General features: G+C 41.6%; 2 protein-coding genes across 3 annotated transcripts; both read right to left on the bottom strand.

Moving 5' to 3' along the window:
* Positions 1-4,577: 4,577 nt before the first annotated feature.
* LOC139467606 (1,25-dihydroxyvitamin D(3) 24-hydroxylase, mitochondrial-like) lies at positions 4,578-16,896 on the bottom strand. Of its 2 annotated transcripts, XM_071249146.1 has the most exons (10): positions 16,300-16,896; positions 15,173-15,363; positions 13,740-13,943; positions 12,884-13,041; positions 12,373-12,539; positions 11,899-11,977; positions 11,042-11,201; positions 7,358-7,401; positions 6,997-7,158; positions 4,578-4,816 (listed from the first exon to the last, which is right to left on the bottom strand). In XM_071249146.1, exons 1-9 carry the CDS (start codon positions 16,701-16,703, stop codon positions 7,045-7,047), a joined length of 1,521 nt encoding a protein of 506 aa, XP_071105247.1. In that variant the 5' UTR covers positions 16,704-16,896; the 3' UTR covers positions 4,578-4,816; positions 6,997-7,044. The 2 variants fall into 2 exon arrangements, with proteins under 2 accessions (XP_071105247.1, XP_071105242.1); XM_071249141.1 differs by lacking the exon at positions 4,578-4,816 and having other exon boundaries at positions 6,208-7,158.
* Positions 16,897-17,809: 913 nt separating this feature from the next.
* LOC139470508 (ATP-dependent RNA helicase glh-2-like) lies at positions 17,810-18,412 on the bottom strand. Its single transcript, XM_071252913.1, has one exon. It carries the CDS (start codon positions 18,410-18,412, stop codon positions 17,810-17,812), a length of 603 nt encoding a protein of 200 aa, XP_071109014.1.
* Between the last annotated feature and the right edge of the window lie 1,186 nt (positions 18,413-19,598).

The raw sequence follows: 19,598 nt of genomic DNA, 5'->3' as shown, positions 1-19,598 counted from the left end.
ACTTACGGAATAGCTTGATATTCATTGAAAACCATTACACAAAGCAAATGTACCGTCAAGAAACGGCTTCAGTATGACAAAATTCCATTTATGTCGCGCTTAGCTCCTTGAATATGCAGACCAATGGGTGACGGACATACAGTATATGTCTCACTTACCTCCTTGAATATATCGACCAATGGTTGACGGACATACAGTATATGTCTCACTTACCTCCTTGAATATATCGACCAATGGTTGACGGACATACAGTATATGTCGCACTTACCTCCTTGAATATATCGACCAATGGTTGACGGACATACAGTATATGTCGCACTTACCTCCTTGAATATATAGACCAATGGTTGACGGACATATAGTGTATCTCTCACTTATCTCCTTGAATATATGGACCAATGGTTGACGGGCATACAGTATATGTCTCACTTATCTCCTTTAATATATCGACCAAGGGTTGACGGACATACAGTGTATGTCTCACTTATCTCCTTGAATATATAGACCAATGGTTGACTGACATACAGTATATGTCTCACTTATCGCCTTGAATATATAGACCAATGGTTGACGGACATAGGGTGTATGTAGCACTCACCTCCTTGAAAATATAGACCAATGGTTGACGGACATATACTGTATGTCTCACTTATCTCCTTGAATATATAGACCAATGGTTGACGGACATACAGTATATGTCTCACTTATTGCCTTGAATATATAGACCAATGGTTGACGGACATATAGTGTATGTCTCACTTATCTCCTTGAATATATAGACCAATGGTTGTCGGACATATAGTGTATGTCTCACTTACCTCCTTGAATATATTGACCAATGGTTGACGGACATATAGTGTATGTCTCACTTATCTCCTTGAATATATAGACCAATGTTTGACGGACATACAGTGTATGTCTCACTTATCTCCTTTAATATATAGACCAAGGGTTGACGGACATACAGTGCATGTCTCACTTATCTCCTTGAATATATGGACCAATGGTTGATGGACATACAGTATATGTCTCACTTATCTCCTTTAATATATAGACCAGTGGTTGACGGACATACAGTATATGTCTCACTTACCTCCTTGAATATATAGACCAATGGTTGACGGACATACATTGTCCTTGGGAACGTGGTAGCCAAGTAGGACAGCATCCTGCTGCAATACCGGAGCCACACTCACGATCGGGTACAACCTAGGTGACAGCATGGCGTGTGTTTAAAGGACAGTGCAGATACACGTAATTGGTCTAACGCGTGAGCTGCTGACAACTTTTACAACAAGAGATTGCCTCCGACTCAATTTGGGGCCTACACTAAAATTTAGTCCCAGAATTAAAATTATCATTTCAAAAACTTTTTTATCTACGAAATTAAAAAAATAGAATCCAAAGAATGCTTAATTTCAGGCAGTCTAGACTGATTCTAGATTTGAGTTAGATTCCTTTTTGAAATGTATTGTCTGGCGTCTGGGAGACAGACCACCTGGGGTTATTCCAGACGAATTATGATTTCGGGATAAAAGACTGACAGGCCACGCAGCTAAAGAAGGAATCTGTTTCGTCGGATAATCGAGGTTTTATATTTTTACACTATTAATAAATGGTGCCAAAACATATTCAATGACAAGATAGAAGGTTTGATCGCTTTTTTAACCTTGACAGACTCTTAAAGCCTCCCCAAAATAGAATGTTTGATCGCTTTTATAACCTTGACATACTCTTAAAGTAGAATGTTTGATCCTCTTTGTGACCCTGGGAATGTTTCATCACTATTGTGACCAAGACAGTCTCCTGAATTCGTCACATGACAGTGATTGGTCTCTTGTGTGATCTCAACGGAAAATATCCTCCTCCCCCTTCCACACAGACATCCTCCGTAAAATAGAAAAAAAATGAGAATGAACTTATTGTTCTACGTGTGACCCTGACCGATCCCCTTCACAACCGCCCCTTCCAGCAAACGAAAGAGGCCATGTTACATTATTGTAAGATATATATTAACTAGGCTGCAAAGCTTTATAAAACGTTACATGAATATAGAAAACATTATTATCAGCTAGTTATGACAGGAGTTAGTACATGACATGATCGTCTCCTTAATGGCCGCCTTGATGTAATCTGCAGGTGATCTGCAGTTGGCTGCTCGCCAGGGGGGACAACTCGTGTGATTTCCTCTAAAATGGCCTCCTGTGCGTATGGGTGTCTCGATAACTCATACAACAACAGAATAAAGAATAAAGAATAACATACCAAAATAGAGCAAGAACATCTGTTTGTAACTCGCGTTCTGATTGGTCCGAGTAACTTAGCAAATCAAATTAGCTAATGAAAATCAAGGGCAGGTAATTTGAGATCGCGAGAACGAGGGGGTAAGTGTAGGCTTACCGAAGCATGGAAGATGCTGTATATGAACATGTAGATTTAAACATCTCAGTGAGATACATTTGTTGTTGCAGCATCACTCGGGGTACATGGGCTTAAATGTGTCGCCGTTACCTGCTTGTGGTATGAAGCCTAACGCGGGACACCACTGGCTACTCTTGTTTATCACAAGTATACATACTGTCATGGGCAGACAACTGGATGGGCAGGGATAAGTTATTTCTTTGGGTATATTTCACATCATAAAGAGGATGAAGAAAGTTTTTATCAGTTAAAACAGTGCCCAGACTGTTCCAGCAACCTATCCACTCGAAACGCTGCGTCACACGCCCTATCGTGTAGGTGCATTTACATTGTCCACATACCAATTAATGAACCATGCAAAACAACGTGTCTTGTGTAGTAAGACACATGGATAGTATACCTGCAAACAGCAGGTATATAAAATCGATGCATCCGATTCGAAACATATTTGTCAAGACTATATGACTTGCTTATTATCTGAGACCATCTATTAGATGGTCTCTGCTGATTATGGATGCGTCGCTGGCGATCTACCATCACGGAAGCCCTCATCCCACCCTGCGTCATGCTGTTTGTAGGTGCGCGGCATGAAGATCCGTTTTGGCGGCCATTCGGTTAAAAAATACAAAGTTGAAAAAAAAGTACGCTATAAAGGTCAAATATTACGAATAAAGAACTAAATGTTACTAAAAAGGTCAAAATACAAAACAAACAGACGCCGGTTAAACAACTACAAAGTTGAAATTAAGGACGAAAGTACGCAATATTAATAGTCAAATATTACGAAAAGACGTCATAAGAAAGGAAAGAACAATGTGTTCGAAAGAACGCTAGGACGTTTACAGTAAAGAACGTCAGTGAGCACGAAAGGACGTTGACAATAAAGAAAGCCAGGTGGCGCTGCAATTTGTAAAACATTCCGAGTTTAATCGGCTCGTTCCGCCGTGTATACGTGTATTCTGACTAGAATGTATGCATATACACTAGTATATAAGAGAGAGTAGTTGGGTTGGTGCTATTAAAGTATTTTAGTAATAATATAGAATATTAGAATATTTCATTTATACTGTATGGCAAACACGAGTGACTTGTATATAACTATTTCCGTAATGTGTAACGCCGCAGTCAGCACACCCATCCAGTGATATCACAACATCGTGTCAATATTCTAGTTGGAACATGCAGACCAGTGACTGACATCATGAACCGCGACCCTCGAGCATGAAGTGCGTACTTCGCATCCGGTCGGAACAGCTGCTCTACCGCCTCCACATCCGTCAGATACCTGTGAAGATCCGGTCTCCAGCAACCCATGCTTGCGCTAAAAGGTGACAATACTTGTCGTAAGAGGCGACTAACAGGGTCGGATGGTCAGGCTCGTGACTTGAATATTTACAGATCGGGACCGCCGTCATATAGTTGGAATATTGCTGAGTGCGGCGTTAAACAGTAAACAAACAAACAACCGGAAACAAGTCGGAAACACGGCATCTATCCTCCCCATATTTTCCCGGTAGATATGTTCATGCGTTTCGTGATATTCTGAATCATTCCATTCAGCTTTGCGGAATTCTTGATGATGTCGACCGGGTTGCCAACAACAGGCTAGAATTTCGGGCAGCGCCGGGAACGGTTTGACGTCTGCAACATCTTTGTCAGTTTGCGTAGACGTCGTCGTCGCCTTGTATCGACACAAAATAGATACGACCGATGCTCACCACGACTCGTGACAACATACCAGTGTGTGTGGTGCACACTTGTGTGCTGACTGGACCAGCAGCAGATGCGGTAGAGACAGCTACATTATCAATAGCCGGTGTTGCACCGACAATGATACGATAACCCTAATCGATCTGAATGTGGGCTGGCGCTCTGTTCACAGCAGTCAATGTGGGTCAATACAGTTGAGTTGACCTCACTGGCTTGCTGACACGTATCAGGAGGATCATAACCTACATACTCTTGTGCAAGTCCACATTTGTATTGCGAAAGAACTAGACTTGCACAAGTCTCTACGACAATTGGTAGTTTAAATAGTAATTCCCGGATTATCATAGAAAATAATACGAATCAGTTATAAAAGGCTGGCGCCCTTAGATGCACTAACCGCTTATCTGGGCGTGCCATTATAGAGATATAATAGCTTTACATCCATGGACTTTTAATACAGCACAGCATTGGAGCAACGCTACAAAAGTAACTCCAGTAGTTGTTATCGTGAACTTTGGAACAAACACGAGTAGTCTTTAAAAAGGCGCAGTTGGTCACACCAGGCCCGCGTTGAAAGTCGAATTTGTGCACACTTCCACAGGCTATACCTGTTCTAGCCATTGATTGGATGACTTCTTCGTTGTCTGTTCCGGCTTTTCAGGGATACTTCATGCCTTTTCATCACCTGGTCAAACACAGTATACACAAAACACTAAAGTACTGTCGGAAATGCTTTTCTGGCTTCATTTAATAAATACGAGTCATAGGACTTTAATAAGAGCATATTTCAAAATAACGCGAATTGCCCTAATCTAGCCTGTCCTTACTGACACTGTGATTACCCTAAAAATGTACTTTTACAGGTAAAATGATGATAAACTTATTCGCGGGTGTCATGCATGTATAAAATGGCATATAACCTGAGGCAACGTGATGGGGTTGATACCACAGACTAAGGACGTGACCGTGTTGTGCCGCCAGCACATATGTCCTGTACTTTACAGGGTTCTTATTCAGCCAAATATTTCTCCATCAGTTGAACATTCGGTTCATATTGTCTTAAGTCGACAATGTCATATATTCCAGTATGGTCGCCTTCAGACTTCTCGTGGTTTGGGCGACAGTGTCTGATTCCCGGACGTTATATTAACTGAAGTTATCCATGACAATGACACTGACGTTGTTTAAAGTTGGCAATAGCTGAAGTTCAAACCATTCTATGTACACATTTCACCTCCTATAATTTCCTTATGAAAATCACCAGTTTTCTTTTTCGCCTCGTAAACTAGTGCACATCCATCAATAAGCCCCATATCATGTGTTGCAGCGCCCAAAACAATGACACGATTACCTTTACCTGATGGTCTATTGGTGATTTTTGTCCATCTGCCGATAACCACATGTAGTGAGTAGAATGATTCATCAAGGTAAATTATATGGACGCCCTGACTGTGATAGTTATGAATGGTTCGGAGATAATGTGACCTCTTAGACAGGATGGAATATTTCCCCCTGAAAAGTGCTCGGTCATCGCCACGCGTAATGTGTCGAAATCCCATCTCTTGGAGAGAAATAGTTAGTGCAGTCCGGGAAACATTAATTGTATTGATAATTTCCTCCCAAATTCTACTACAAGCCAGGGTTACCTTCTGCTCATAACGCTTGTACACTATATGCCTAATCACGCTGTATCAAAGCTGTCTAATATCCTTTTACGTCCCAGTTTTGTTTTTGAGACCGCCCCAATACCTGTTTTGTTTTATTTATCATACCATAGACTTGATGGTATGAATAGAAAACCATATAGCTTGGGCAGTTCAGTAATTCACCCAATCTAAATTAATAAATGTTTCCCCATCTCTCTAAAGTGTAAAGAACTTATATACATTTCCCAGTACAGACTCCATATCGTGTACCGCGGTTATGGCTATGCAAGTGTAATGTAATGTGCGTCATGGGAGCAATGTTAACAATACAAACGCAGCGTCATTTTAGAAGCACATCTGGAATTTTCTCAAAATGATTTTTGTGTGTGAATTAGATGTTTTATGAAGACAACATTATTATCATTATAACGAAGTCATGTGCGCATATTTCTATTGTCCGTTTCAGACTGCCATCATTGCCATATGAATTCCTGTTCGAATTTGTCTCCTGTAAACTTGTCGATAGGACTCCTTGTGACTGAAATACTTCAAACCACAGGTAGGTCGATCGGTAGTTACTCGATATTTCAATAACAGTCTGTGAAAAATTATATCCTTTTTTAACAGGCAAAAAGCAGTTTTCTAGCATTTCCGACAGTACTTTACTATATAATGCCAACACCAGGCTTTTGTTAGAGGTAGGCATTTAATGGAGGAAAGTAAGATAGAGGAAGTAAAATCTATTGTGATCAGATATGCTTGTCATGCAGAATATTTATGCTAATTTCAATGAGAATGTCATTCCAGCATTTATGCATATAAAGGATAAAACGAAATTTTAATGAAATTCAACATTGAAATACATTTACAAACAATGAAATCGTGAAGTCATCTACATGTTACCCAGTGATCCATGTTGCGTCATATCCCGAAGAGTCTTTTGGTTAACACCTCGTATGTGCACCTACGCATTGAGCACCATTATAACAAACATGTTGGTCCTTGGCAAATACATGTATAAGAAAGTATAAATGGATATTACAGTGAAATAGAGCTACTTGTCCACAATATACATGCAACTCAACTATGTTATCAACGATAGAAACAATACAAAAACAAAACAAATGTATAACTCCTGAATTTGGATCTCGTATATAGGTGTTTTTTCAGTGACGTGTTTTTGAAACAAAGTCCACAGCGACACTGTGCATGTGCTTACATCAGACTGCAAAGTGTTCGCATGACGTGCACTATGGAGATTAAGAGCCTAGTCTCTCTCGTGAAGACGGATTCTGATTGGATCTTTGGCCAATAGTAGGAGGTCCGTCTTCATTTCGACTGGTTCCATTGATACAGGCTCTATCTGGAATTTGCGAACAAGCTGAAACAAAAATGACTAAATGAGGGATTGTCACAGTAGACCTGTAGATATTTGACGGAAAATTAATGTGATCATGAAAGTGAATCTCAGCTGGAAGAGTTAATACAGGTGAAGTATGGTTGTGCTTGGTTCTAAGGACATACTGTCATTTATCAAATAAATCAGTTGAGGTTTGATGGCGCCGATCCTTCCAACTCACCTGGGATATCAACAGCTGCATCTCGAGCTCTGCCACTCGTCGGCCTGTAATAGAGTTACCAGGTTATTTATTTGTACTCTACTGATTAAATAGCCATTCTCCCATAACAGGGCTTGATCTTCAATCGCCAGCAGTGGTTTATTCGCAGTGGTTTATTTTTTTTCACCTAATCTGATTGGCTGCCTGAGAGTGGAGAGATGTGTCATCGTGTTTTGATTGGCTGGCTAAAAATAATTGACGGCACTATTTTCGGATCGGGTATACCCGAGGTCGTCTAGTACAGGAAATCCCCAGCAGGCAAAACATTACCGTAGTGACAATGTTTCCATTGCCGAAAGTTGATGACCGAAGGAAAGTTTGTGGGGGAAGAAGGGGTATGATATATGGAGATATATCAGAGAATTTCGGCTTCCCAATGTACCAGATTCAGTTGCAGAATGAGAAGACGGTAATCGAAGCGAGATACCGCATCGATATTACGGGACCAGGGGAGCAACTCCAGTACATTCTTTACTGGGCGTTTTCAAGGCTAATAACAAAGCTCATGAAACAGTTAATTAATTCATGTAAAAATACGGATGAAATAGTGAAACAAACCATATTGTTTGGTATTTTTAAAAAACAACAACTGTCAACCACATAAGAAATGTCACGTTCCAACAAAGTTTTGATCTAGAGCCGACCGATCAAAAACATATTTCATAGATCTATTAAATTAATCGAGACTTAAATTTCATATTTTAAGAAAATAAACACTCAGATAATTTGGATCTAGAGCAATACTCAATTTTAATGCAGGAAACGATCAATCTTTGCTGGACGGACCGTACATCTCACGACCAAGATGTTTTGCAACCACAGCAGTTGTTTCCCCTTTCAACAGGTGGAGTTTACCAAGATCAATATAATTAATGTATTTTGGCCTATAATTATTTGGTATTTTTTAAACATTAAGACTTCAATTATTTAAACATACCATCTCAGGACAATTAAGAAACTCATTATGAAAAAACAACATTACCCCGTTAAAACTTGAATATATTAAGTCATACCTAAATCTAAATAAACTCCAGAAAGTAATATATGTATTTATATTTTTTCTTAACTATTTTGATTTATTATAGGGAGCAGACAAAATGATGAAGATAAAGATGGTGGGCACCAATCAACCTTTTATAGTTATTTTTTTCAAGAGCAATATTCTTTTTTTTCAACAATGATGTACATTTATGCATCTTAAAATATATTGTGTATTTTAGATAGGATGATATAATCTCAAAATTAATTTCTTATTATAAGTTTTAGGTAGAAACTCAATATCACAGTCAATTATTTTCAGAATTTACAGACAATACAGAGTATTGAGGTTTGTCTCAAGTATATTCTTTAAACCAAAGATTTATTATTTACCATGATTACTGAAAAAACCCACTTCTTTAGAAATGCATTAGGAATGTCTAATTTTAATTTAAATACATTTTGCCCAAAAAAAATCACATATGAACAGGTCACTCAAATACATATTTATTATTAAGTCTTGTTTTCATGAAGATAAAAAGAATGTTTAAGAACATGTTAATTCTAAACTACCTTATCAGTAAGTCTTAATTCTAATCTGATAAAATAACAAAAGAATAAAGTTTGGAGGTAACTGTTGCAGTAAAATTACAATGTAAAATTACAAGGGTATTAAAATGCAAATATTTGTGGAACTACTGAAATGATAATTTATTGTTTACATACTATCCTATGTATTTATGTTTCACACACAAAAAATTATTGTGCTTGTCAAATTCACATTGTGTCTTGTCATTCACAAATATGGGGAAATTAGATGACTTATTTAGTAACATTTGGTGTCATGATGTTAAATATTATGTTCAAAAGAAAAACTGTCAACTGAAAAGGGTTTTTCTTTATATCATAAAAGCACATGGGCTCACAATGTTCAGGAACAAAAAAAATTGTTAAAAAGATGACATGAAATATTCATCATTTTACACATTAAATTATTCACTGTAAAACTAGTTTTAAAGAGGTAAATTCGTCCAAACAATATACAATCCATTGAAGGATTTGAGAAGACGTAATCAGCTGATCAGTTGCCTGAGTTGGTAATATTATAAAATCTTGCCTGATCAATCCTGCTGACAGTTCCTTTGGGCACTTGTTTTTCGTTAACAATAGTTCACAATATATAAGACAATCTTTAATTTCCTCTTAATTGGGTTTATAACATTTGTTTCTAGCGAACAAATAAACGAATAACGTATTTACATACACTAAAAAGGTGGGCCTATTTAGTGTTGCGCATTGAAAATGATAGTCACGGCGAGACGAATGCAAATAAAGTTATGGGCCGAGAAATCCAAAACCATTAACAAATATCAAATCACATTACTAATTCTCAAAACGTTACCCCCATCAGCTTTTAATAGTTAACAAAAAACATAACACGAATGCTAACAAGTGGCTTGCCTGTCACGGAAACTTCGTGTGAGTTGTCTTCGCTAGAACCTTTTTACCTGTTACAGTTGTCTTACTGAGCATATTCGAAAACGAGGCTGGGGGGAATCCCGAGTGGTTACTAAACACGGGAAATCTTCAACTACGAGCTCGACTTTTTATGGCATATTGTTATGGGAGAAAAAGGATTAACCACTGTGTTCGGTTGTTACCGAAAAATCTACACACTCGTGATTAATCTGTCACAATTAGAATTCGGCAAAGCCTCGTTCTAATCGTGACAGATTAATCACTCGTGTGTAGATTTTTCGGTAACAACCGAACACAGTGGTTAATCCTCTATATAAACAACTGCTGAAATAGTCAATGTGCAGGTAGAACTGATGCCTGCCCAAATAGTCAATGTGCACGTGGTACTGACATCTGCCCAAATAGTCAATGTGCAGGTGGCACTAACATCTGCCCAAATAGTCAATGTGCACGTGGTACTGACATCTGCCCAAATAGTCAATGTGCACGTGGTACTGACATCTGCCCAAATAGTCAATGTGCACGTGGTACTGACATCTGCCCAAATAATTAATGTGCACGTCGTACTGACATCTGCCCAAAATGTTAATGTGCACGTGGTACTGACATGTACCCAAATAGTCAATGTGCACGTGGTACTGACATGTACCCAAATAGTCAATGTGCACGTGGTACTGACATCTACCCAAATAGTCAATGTGCACGTGGTACTGAGACCTGCCCAAATAGTCAATGTTCACGTGGTACTGACATCTACCCAAATAGTCAATGTGCACGTGGTACTGACATCTACCCAAATAGTCAATGTGCACGTGGTACTGACATCTACCCAAATAGTCAATGTGCACGTGGTACTGAGACCTGCCCAAATAGTCAATGTTCACGTGGTACTGACATCTACCCAAATAGTCAATGTGCACGTGGTACTGATATGTACCAAAACGGTCAACGCGCACGTGGTACTGACATCTGCCCAAATAGTCAATGTGCACGTGGTATGGCATCTGCCCAAAAAGTCAATGTGCACGTGGTATTGGCATCTGCCCAAATAGTCAATGTGCACGTGGTACTGACATCTGCCGAAATAATCGGTGAGAATGTGAAACTGATACCTGAAGGAAAAGTCCATACGCATGTTTAATTGACACCTGATAAAGATCTAGGTAAGAAAGAAAGAGTACTACCCACCGACACACATACGGGGTCCGAACCCAAACGGCAGCCAGGAAAAAGGCTGAGGGCTTACTGTCCTGGTAGCTCGGAGCCAGCGTTCAGGGCGGAATGTGTCGGGGTCCTCGTAGTGACGTCGTAGACGTCCGAAGCCGTAGAGGTCAATCCACACCACAGTCTGTAAATATTAACAAAATCAATATCTTCAAATCGAAGTGTATATTTAACTGTCCAGAACGCTATTACTGTATGCAAGACGAAAGGTATACTTTGATTACATGGACAACGATCGATGTAAAAGTCCAGTTTCCATTTCCGAACTTGGATAAAATTATGAAGTTATATTTTTGCTGGACTAACGAGTCTATGTTAGTCCAATCAACATTGCGAAACGAAATAGACATTCTGTTGTGAAACAACATGGATTTCAACGTGCAGATTTCGGTCGACTGCAGGATTTGCAAAGGATGTATACCGTCAACTGGGCGTCGACAGATATGCTCCAAATCTTTTCATGCTATTAATTTAGGAGCTCACGTGATTTGAAGCACTTCATGAGGTAAGAGCCGTTTTATTACAATATAGATATTGATCATCAGCCAGATCGTCTTGACTGGGAGCCGCCATTTGTTTGAAGCAAATGCAAGTGATATGAGAAGTGGAATCTGATTGGTCAATAGGAGGGACATAGAATGGACATAACTCGTAATACGATCGAGCCAAGAATTCCAGTCTAGTTCGGCAAGGGTGGTAACTGGACTTTTAGAGTCAGTCAAATCCTTTGCCTCGGGAAGATGCTAATTATATAGATCAATAAGTATATTCGTGTTAGCATAATTTCGATATAACGAACGTACAGTGTTTGTCGCACTTACCTCCTTGGGCACGTGATAGCCGAGTAGGACAGCGTCCTGTTGCAATACTCGAATCACCACACTTCCGGTCGGGTACAACCTAGGGGACAACAAGGCGGGTTTCAAAGAACAGTTAGGTGGCGGTGGGACACATCCTAGTGTGTCAAATGACACATACAGAAAGGACTGGGACTTTGTGTAAAGCTTGAACACCAGCCAACGTCCGATACTCCAATACTCCAACAAGCGATACTCCAAGAAAAGGTTCGCCTTAGTCTAGGGTATGTTCAAGACAAATGAGTTCGGGATTAAACTAAAACTGACAGACGATAAAGGAATCATACCCTTTTTACAGCATTCCATACATAACAGTATAAATCATAGATGTAACCCTCGTTATGGCATTCACACAACCCAACATCACACATCAGTGCATATTAACAGTCACACTAGGGTTGCATACGCAATCTATAACAAGCGTGTGTAGATACATACCTGAGCGTCTCCTTAATGGCCGCCTTGATGTAATGCATCTCCTTCAGGTGATCTGCAGTTGGCTGCTCGCCAGGGGGGACAACTCTTGTGATTTCCTCCAAGATGGCCTCCTGTGCGTGTGGATGTCTCGATAACTCATACAACAACATCTGAGCGGTGTTTGACGTCTGTAAAGAAGAACATACCAAAATAGTGCAAGAAAACTGTTACCCATCTGGATATATAGTCCACAGACATAGTCAACAATGTCAATGTCAACAGTATTGATATTCATATATGTTTTGAATATGGCGGCTGTATTAAAAATCAAATTTGACCCTCTTGACAAAACTGGGATGTCATTATTGGTGGGAACAAGCATTTGAAAATTCAGTGGCTTCCGAGAAGATATTTACGACGCATTACGGGACAACAAACAACAGATCCCAACATAAGCTCACATGATTTTCATGACACTCACTGTGTCTAGAGATCCCATAGGTTCTGAGATGCCACTCACTCACTCACTCACCGTGTCTACAGCTGCCACCATGAGTTCGGAGATGTTGGCGTAGACATCCTTAAGCGACATGCTGTCCTCTTTCAGGAAGTGGGTGATGAAACCCACGTGTTCTCCTTCCTCCTTTGTCTCCCTGATTTCCCTGATTCTCTCGTCAGTGATCTTGTGGGCTAGAAAAACAAAAACAAATATAGAGTTAACAGTGAAAACATCGAGTGACTTTAATAAGAAGGAATCCAAAAGTAAACAAGACATGCCTGCCTATGGATATATACACTTTCCGAACATTCTTTCTCTATCTCTAGTTCTTCTGAAATTTACATCAAGTATATGAACATGACACATATAATTTCTAACGTTTAAGAAATATTATAATGCAGCCAGCCAGCGCATGAAAAGAGTTAGTATTTAGACGAAACTGACACTACCTGTCAGTAATGCATTTACATTGTCCACATACCAATTAATGAATGATGCAAAACAACGTGTCTTGTGTAGTACGACGCATGGATAGTATTCCTGCACAAATAGCAGGTATATAAAATCGATGCATCTGATTCGAAACATATTTGCCAAGACTTATATGACTTGCTTATTATCAGACACCATCTATTAGATGGTCTCTGCTGATTATGGATGCGTCGCTGGCGATCTACCATCACGGAAGCCCTCATCCCACGCTGCGTCATGCTGTTTGTAGGTGCGCGGCATGAAGATCCGTATCGGCGGCCATTCGGTTAAAAAATACAAAGTTGAAAAAAGACAAAAGTACGCTATAAAGGTCAAATATTTGTCATGACTTGCTTATTATCTGAGACCATCTTTCGGATGGTCTTTGCTTATTTTGGAAGCGTCGCTGGCGACCTACCAACACGGAAGGCCTCGTCCCACGCTGCGTCATGCTGTTTGTAGGTGCGCGGCATGAAGATCCGGGCCAGTTTGGGCGGAAGGAAGAATATTTTCCTTGTGGTCTCATGGATGTCATGGGAGCTCTGGATGAAAGCCTGGGTATCCTCACTCCTGTTGTCTGACAGACATCCCAGCCTCTTCTCGTACAGGATACGGGCGATAGCTGTGGACAAAGAGTCATTAGTTTAGCAATGTATCCTCGCGTCATGTGAAACCAAACGCGAAAATATCGCGATTGAGAGGCGGATCAGCAATGTTAAGCGCATCGGTCTGCTGGAGAAATAACTTTGGATATTTCTCGTTCCTGTTAATTTTAAACAAAATATAAGGTCTAAGGATATCTAGGAAATAGTGGACACGGGAATGAGTCGTGTGAGTAATATCATAGCGTGTAATCTCGATATGGGAGGAAAAGCCGAAGTGATGCAGGTCTCAGACTTTGGTGAAACCCACGAGCTCGGGTATGGTGTTGTTAAACCTAGAAATAGAATCGGGAATATTTTAAAACCAAATTTAAGGTCTAATGATATCTAGGAAATAGTGGACAGGAATGAGTCAGTGAGTGAGCCCATTTGAACAGTATTCCCGTCATCTTGATGTGGGAGGAAAGTCCGAAGTGATGCAGGTCTCAGACGTTTACCACGAGCACGGGTATGGTGCTGTTAAACATTATCGGGTTGCATGCTCTGCGCACCCACTTGAGACGTGGGGTCCTATAATTATCGACGATCATCAAGGGAAAGAGACGCGCTTGTCTATATTATGAAATTGCTCTGTTCTGCTATAGTCAATGGGACACAAGTTCAGTGGAATTGGGTTGTTTGGTTGGTTGATTTGTTGTGTTACGCTGCACTCAGAAATATTCCAGCTACATGACGGCGGTCAGTAAATAATCAAATCTAGACCAGACAATCCAGTGATTGACACCATAAGCATCGATCCACGCAATTGGGATCGATGACATGCTTCAACCAAGTCAGCGAGCCTGACCAGCCGATCCCGTTAGTCGCCTCTTACAACAAGCATAGTCGCCTTTTACGGCAAGCATGGGTTGCTGAAGACCTATTCTACCCTGGATCTTCAGTGGAATCGGGAAATCATTTGTCCCACCCCTGACAGACCAGAGGTAAATAGATGATGGAATATCATGAGAAGACACAAGCATTCCTCTAATTACTGTGTGATCTATCGATAGACAACCCAACTGAACTAACTCGTTTTCTTGATTTCTCTAAACTAATCTCATCTTTAGTCCCTTTTTAGGTACATTCTGGAAAATGAAGCATGCGTTTCTTAAGAATCAAATGTATTCTCAAACCTAACCAAATGGTCAGAATACTCTTGCTCCAGAACACATTTACATTACTCAGAACACGTTATACAAATACTCACATTCCAGAGACCAGTTGAATAGCTCCTTATTCAATGCAGGCAACTCTTTGTCCAAAGTTCGAATCCTGCCTACTCGGTCCAAGAACTCTAAAACAACCTTGTTAAATTCTCCAGTGTAGGACTCGACTGTCTTGATCTTCATCATATGCTGGTCGACCACTCGCCTCAAGGAACGCCAAGCTTCACCTGATCTGCAGTGTAAATATCGGACCCAACTCATTGCGGTGTTTCTCGGAAACGTAGGAAATGTAGAACATGTGTTACGTACGGGTATGGCCGAAATCTTAAGCTTACATATTAGCAGTACTGTATCATTATAATATTATAATAAATGAAAGAGAACATTCTTACATTAAAGGGACCGAGAGAGACCCAGTCGCCTCAAGCGTTTATGTCCCTTTGGTATCCCAGAATTCTGACTTGGGTCGAATCCCACATTGGCCCTGAGTATGTTTCTTGGTTTGTCTCATCAAAGTGCTATACACCGAATCGATACATCTCTCCGTCAGGATCTGACAAATCATTTTAATCATTTGACGTCAGACGAACCTGATCAACTTTTGAAAGCCCAATCAAGATGAACATTACACGGAATTTTGAACCAACTAAATTACATGTCAGCTTTCTAAAACTTTTTGGTTGAATTTCTCTACCATATCCAATCGAAAATTTCAAAATCAGAAAGAAAAAAAAATCAACACAGAACACGTTCCCTCGATCCTACGACCTTCGATTGTAGACGCCATGGCGCTCAGAAACGATAAGGTAATTTCATTATCCAAAACATAAATTTATAAAACGCAGCCTTTATCACTCTCCATTCGAATATGCCGATTGACATTATTTTTGGAAATGCAGAAATAAGATAATCGCTGATGGCCTGATTAGAATGTTCATCTGACGTAACCTCAAAGGTTTTTTTGTCAGATCGAGTAAATGTCTGATTTTAATGAGATTGTGTTCTGGGCAAAATTAAACTCTCTCAGGTACTTACATCAGAGGACATTTATCACTACCAAAATTTGCTAATGACATGACAAATTCGAGGCGGCATACAATTTGAAATTTATACCAAATATACAGATACAATATACAACGAAGATATATGAATATATGAATATACGTACGACATGAAAAGGCCTTTATTGAAACCCCTGTCCTCCCTGTACTTAATCCAGTGTTCCAGTTGGATTCGAGCAGGGTACTTTGCTTCCTGTCGGAACAGCTGCTCTACCGCCTCCACATCCGTCAGAAACACGGCATCTATCCTCCCCATCTTTTCCCGGTAGATAGGTCCATAAGTCCCGTGACGTTTCTGAATCATTTCATTCATCCGGGCGGAATTCTTCATGATGTCGAACAAGGTGCCGACAACAGACAAGCCCTTCGGCCCGGGCAGCGCCGAGAACGGTTTGACGTCTGCTGCACGATCGTCAGTTTGAGCAGACGTCGCCTTGTATCGACACAAAACAGACACGGCTGATGTGGACTTTCCAGGTCGGACATTGATAAACGCGACTCGCGACAACATTATAGTTACGTGTGGTGTACACTTGTGACCTCAAACAAGCAGCGGTCGCGGTAGAGACAGCTACATCATCAGTAGTCGGTGTTGCACAGAGAGTGATATATAAACGCTAATGGAATGATGAAATAGTATAAAGTATTTCGGCCGACTCCTTCTCTTCATATAGCACAGGGCATGAACTGGTTGAGAGCGACAGTTGGTCGGTAACGCGATCAAGTACCTGACCTACTTTTTTTATCAGACACACACAACAGGTAGAAGCCAGTCTAGTTATTTTGTCCGAACTTCTTGCGAGACTGTGAGAACCACCGCCCACAAAGCGATCTTAGCGCTTTAATTATCAATGTATAGCAGAGAGTCAAAATAATACTCTCTATTTAGGACTGCGTTTTGTTAAACAGGACCCTATCTGTTTTGATTTGTGCTATCGGACGTTATCCGTCATTGAGAAAAAGTCTATACTAGAAGTAAAGTACATCTGTCTGGAACCACCTCAGGATTCTGGAACCACTCAGGATTCTGGAACCACTCAGGATTCTGGAACCAAGATGGCGGCACATCCGTTTCCGGTCACTTGACCTGCGCAGTGCATGATGGGTACCTGCGCGTGCCTCCAAGATGGCGTCGCTTCCGTTTCCGGTGGCGTGCGCCTCCAAGAGGGCGTCACTTCCGTGTCCGGTGGCGCACGCCTCCAAGAGGGCGTTGCCTCCGTTTCCGGGGAGAAGGAGGGGGAGGGGTGAAACCCGGAGAAGCGCCCGTAAAAGGTGAACGGGATCGACATGGAAAGAAGCGCGTCAAACATCGTTTGTGGTTGTTGTTGTTGTTCTAAACATAGACGGGGTGGTGGTGGTGAAGGGAGGGAGGGAGTGAGGGTGGTGGTGGTGGTGGTGGTGAAGGGAGGGGGGGGGGGGAGGGAGGGAGGAAAGGAGGAGGGGACGGGTTCATGGTGTGGGTTGGAGGGTCGTCAAAGCAAAGGAGGAAAGTTGTCTTTCGGGAGAGATGGATGGCCCTGAAAAGGGCCGTTGGAAAACAAACTGGAAACTGGAACACTGGAAAAACTGCAAACGATGGGACACTGGTAAAAACAGTGGGGTAGCATGGCCCATGCGTTAGTCACTTTGTTCAGATGATCTATCTTCTTCATCCTCTACTTCCATCTCATCCTCGGACTGAAGGTGTCGTCGGCGCTTTGAAGCGTGCTTTCTTGAGAGGCTTCTGACCCGTTTTCTTTTCTCTACAAGAGGTGTGATGCCTGCACGGAGTTGTGCGAGACATTCTTTTAGGTCGAGGACATCGACGTGCACGTCTTCGATGAGATGAACCACTTTTGTAACGGGTGTCACGGGTGTCACGGGTGCCACGGGTGTCGACGTGGACGGTGTTGCTGGCGTTTTCTTTCGACTGGGTTCTGGGCAATCTGCAGCGAAATGACCCAGGGCTTGACAGTTGTAACAGCGGTCCAGGCGATGGGGAGTCTTCTTTCGACTGGGTTCTGGGCAATCTGCAGCGAAATGACCCATGGCTTCACAGTTGTAACAGGGACCCAGGTTCCGATTCTCCTGCTTCTCTTGACTGTTCATCTTCGGACAGACATAGTGACGGTGACCTTGAGTGTCACACTCGAGGCATGTCACTTCAGGGCAGTACAGGTAACTGTGACTGTCGGTCTGGCACTTCATACAACTGTATCGAGCTGACATGATGGGTTTCATAGAATGCAGTGTGTGTGTGTGTGTGTGAGTGGCTTCGCTCTTGTTTTGTTTTTATAGGAGAGCCACTGACACCCTGCTTCCTGATTGGTTCCCCAGGCAGCGCCCCCGATTGGTTCGTTTCGGTGCCTGGTCTGCACCACGGTTTTCCAAAACGGACCGACCCCTGTGTTTCTTTTCCATAGGAAATGGATTTTACCATGGGAGAGAAAGCACAACCCCGGTTCGACCATTCAGAGTCCCGCATGACCCGAGTATGGTCTCTGATTGGTCGACAACCCAGGCTTCGGATTGGTCCAATTTCGATCCTGTTTTTTTATCGGGGTGTGCATTTCGATCCTGTTTTGTTTTTCTTCATCCTACAGACCACAGAACACGACTATGGGTTTTTAAAAAAATTTAATCCCCCTGCTCACATGAACCAACACCACAAAACAAAAAGTCACAGGATGAGGGGGCGTCCCTGTGAATTTTGTGAACACGAGGGGTATGAACGTCTGTACACTTTGAAAAAAAGAAACTTTGTCACTTGGGGTGAACAAGACACTCGACTCTTCTCCTCCGTGCTTCTTGGGACACCAAACGTCTGTATTTTTCGTTCACTTCTCCATCAGGACAAAACACACACAAGTATTCGCAGGGGACTTTGGCGTGCTTCAGATGTTCTTTCCAGGGTTGGTCTGTGGCTTCCCATTGGCGGAGTGCCACACCGCAGCAATAACAGGTCACACAGTCACCTCGTCCTGGATAGAAATAGCCAGCCATGGCCATGTCATACGGGGTCTGGGTCATCTGTTTAGGCCACGTTTTAAAAGACCTCAGACGTTCTTGAAATGATTCATAGTGAGGATGAGAAGGATGACACAGGGTGTAAGAAGGAAAAGGTCCCTCCAGAATGTCACTGAGTCGCCACGTGTCGTCCCTAAAGAGGGGACGTTTTCTCGCTTCTTGTTCTCTCGCCTTTTCAGACACCCACTCGGAATCGGTGACGACATCTCGGGAGGATGACATGACATTCATAGAACGTCTTTGCTCCATGATGACGGTGACTTCACTGAAAGAAGGTCTGAGGGTTCGCCTGCTTTTATGAAACTCTCCACCCTACTCCCTTCAACGGAAGGTCATGACCTTAGCTTCCACCTCCTCCACCTCCTCCACCTCATCACGTGACGTCATCCTGTGTTTGGGT

This window comes from Haliotis cracherodii, unplaced genomic scaffold, assembly GCF_022045235.1.
Source record: "Haliotis cracherodii isolate W230 unplaced genomic scaffold, xgHalCrac1.p SCAF_1, whole genome shotgun sequence".
Classification (NCBI taxonomy): Eukaryota; Metazoa; Mollusca; class Gastropoda; order Lepetellida; family Haliotidae; genus Haliotis; species Haliotis cracherodii.
This window is presented reverse-complemented; position numbering and strand designations above follow the sequence as displayed.

Bases quoted from the DNA above. Each gene is read 5' to 3' on its own strand.
- LOC139467606 (XM_071249146.1), bottom strand. From the start codon at position 16,703: ATGTTGTCGCGAGTCGCGTTTATCAATGTCCGACCTGGAAAGTCCACA. The intron at 12,540-12,883 runs GTGAGTGAGTGA...TCTTCTTTACAG, and splicing joins TGGTGGCAGCTGTAGACACG to ACGTCAAACACCGCTCAGAT. The intron at 11,978-12,372 runs GTATGTATCTAC...GTTGTCCCCTAG, and splicing joins GCCATTAAGGAGACGCTCAG to GTTGTACCCGACCGGAAGTG.
- LOC139470508 (XM_071252913.1), bottom strand. From the start codon at position 18,412: ATGAAACCCATCATGTCAGCTCGATACAGTTGTATGAAGTGCCAGACC.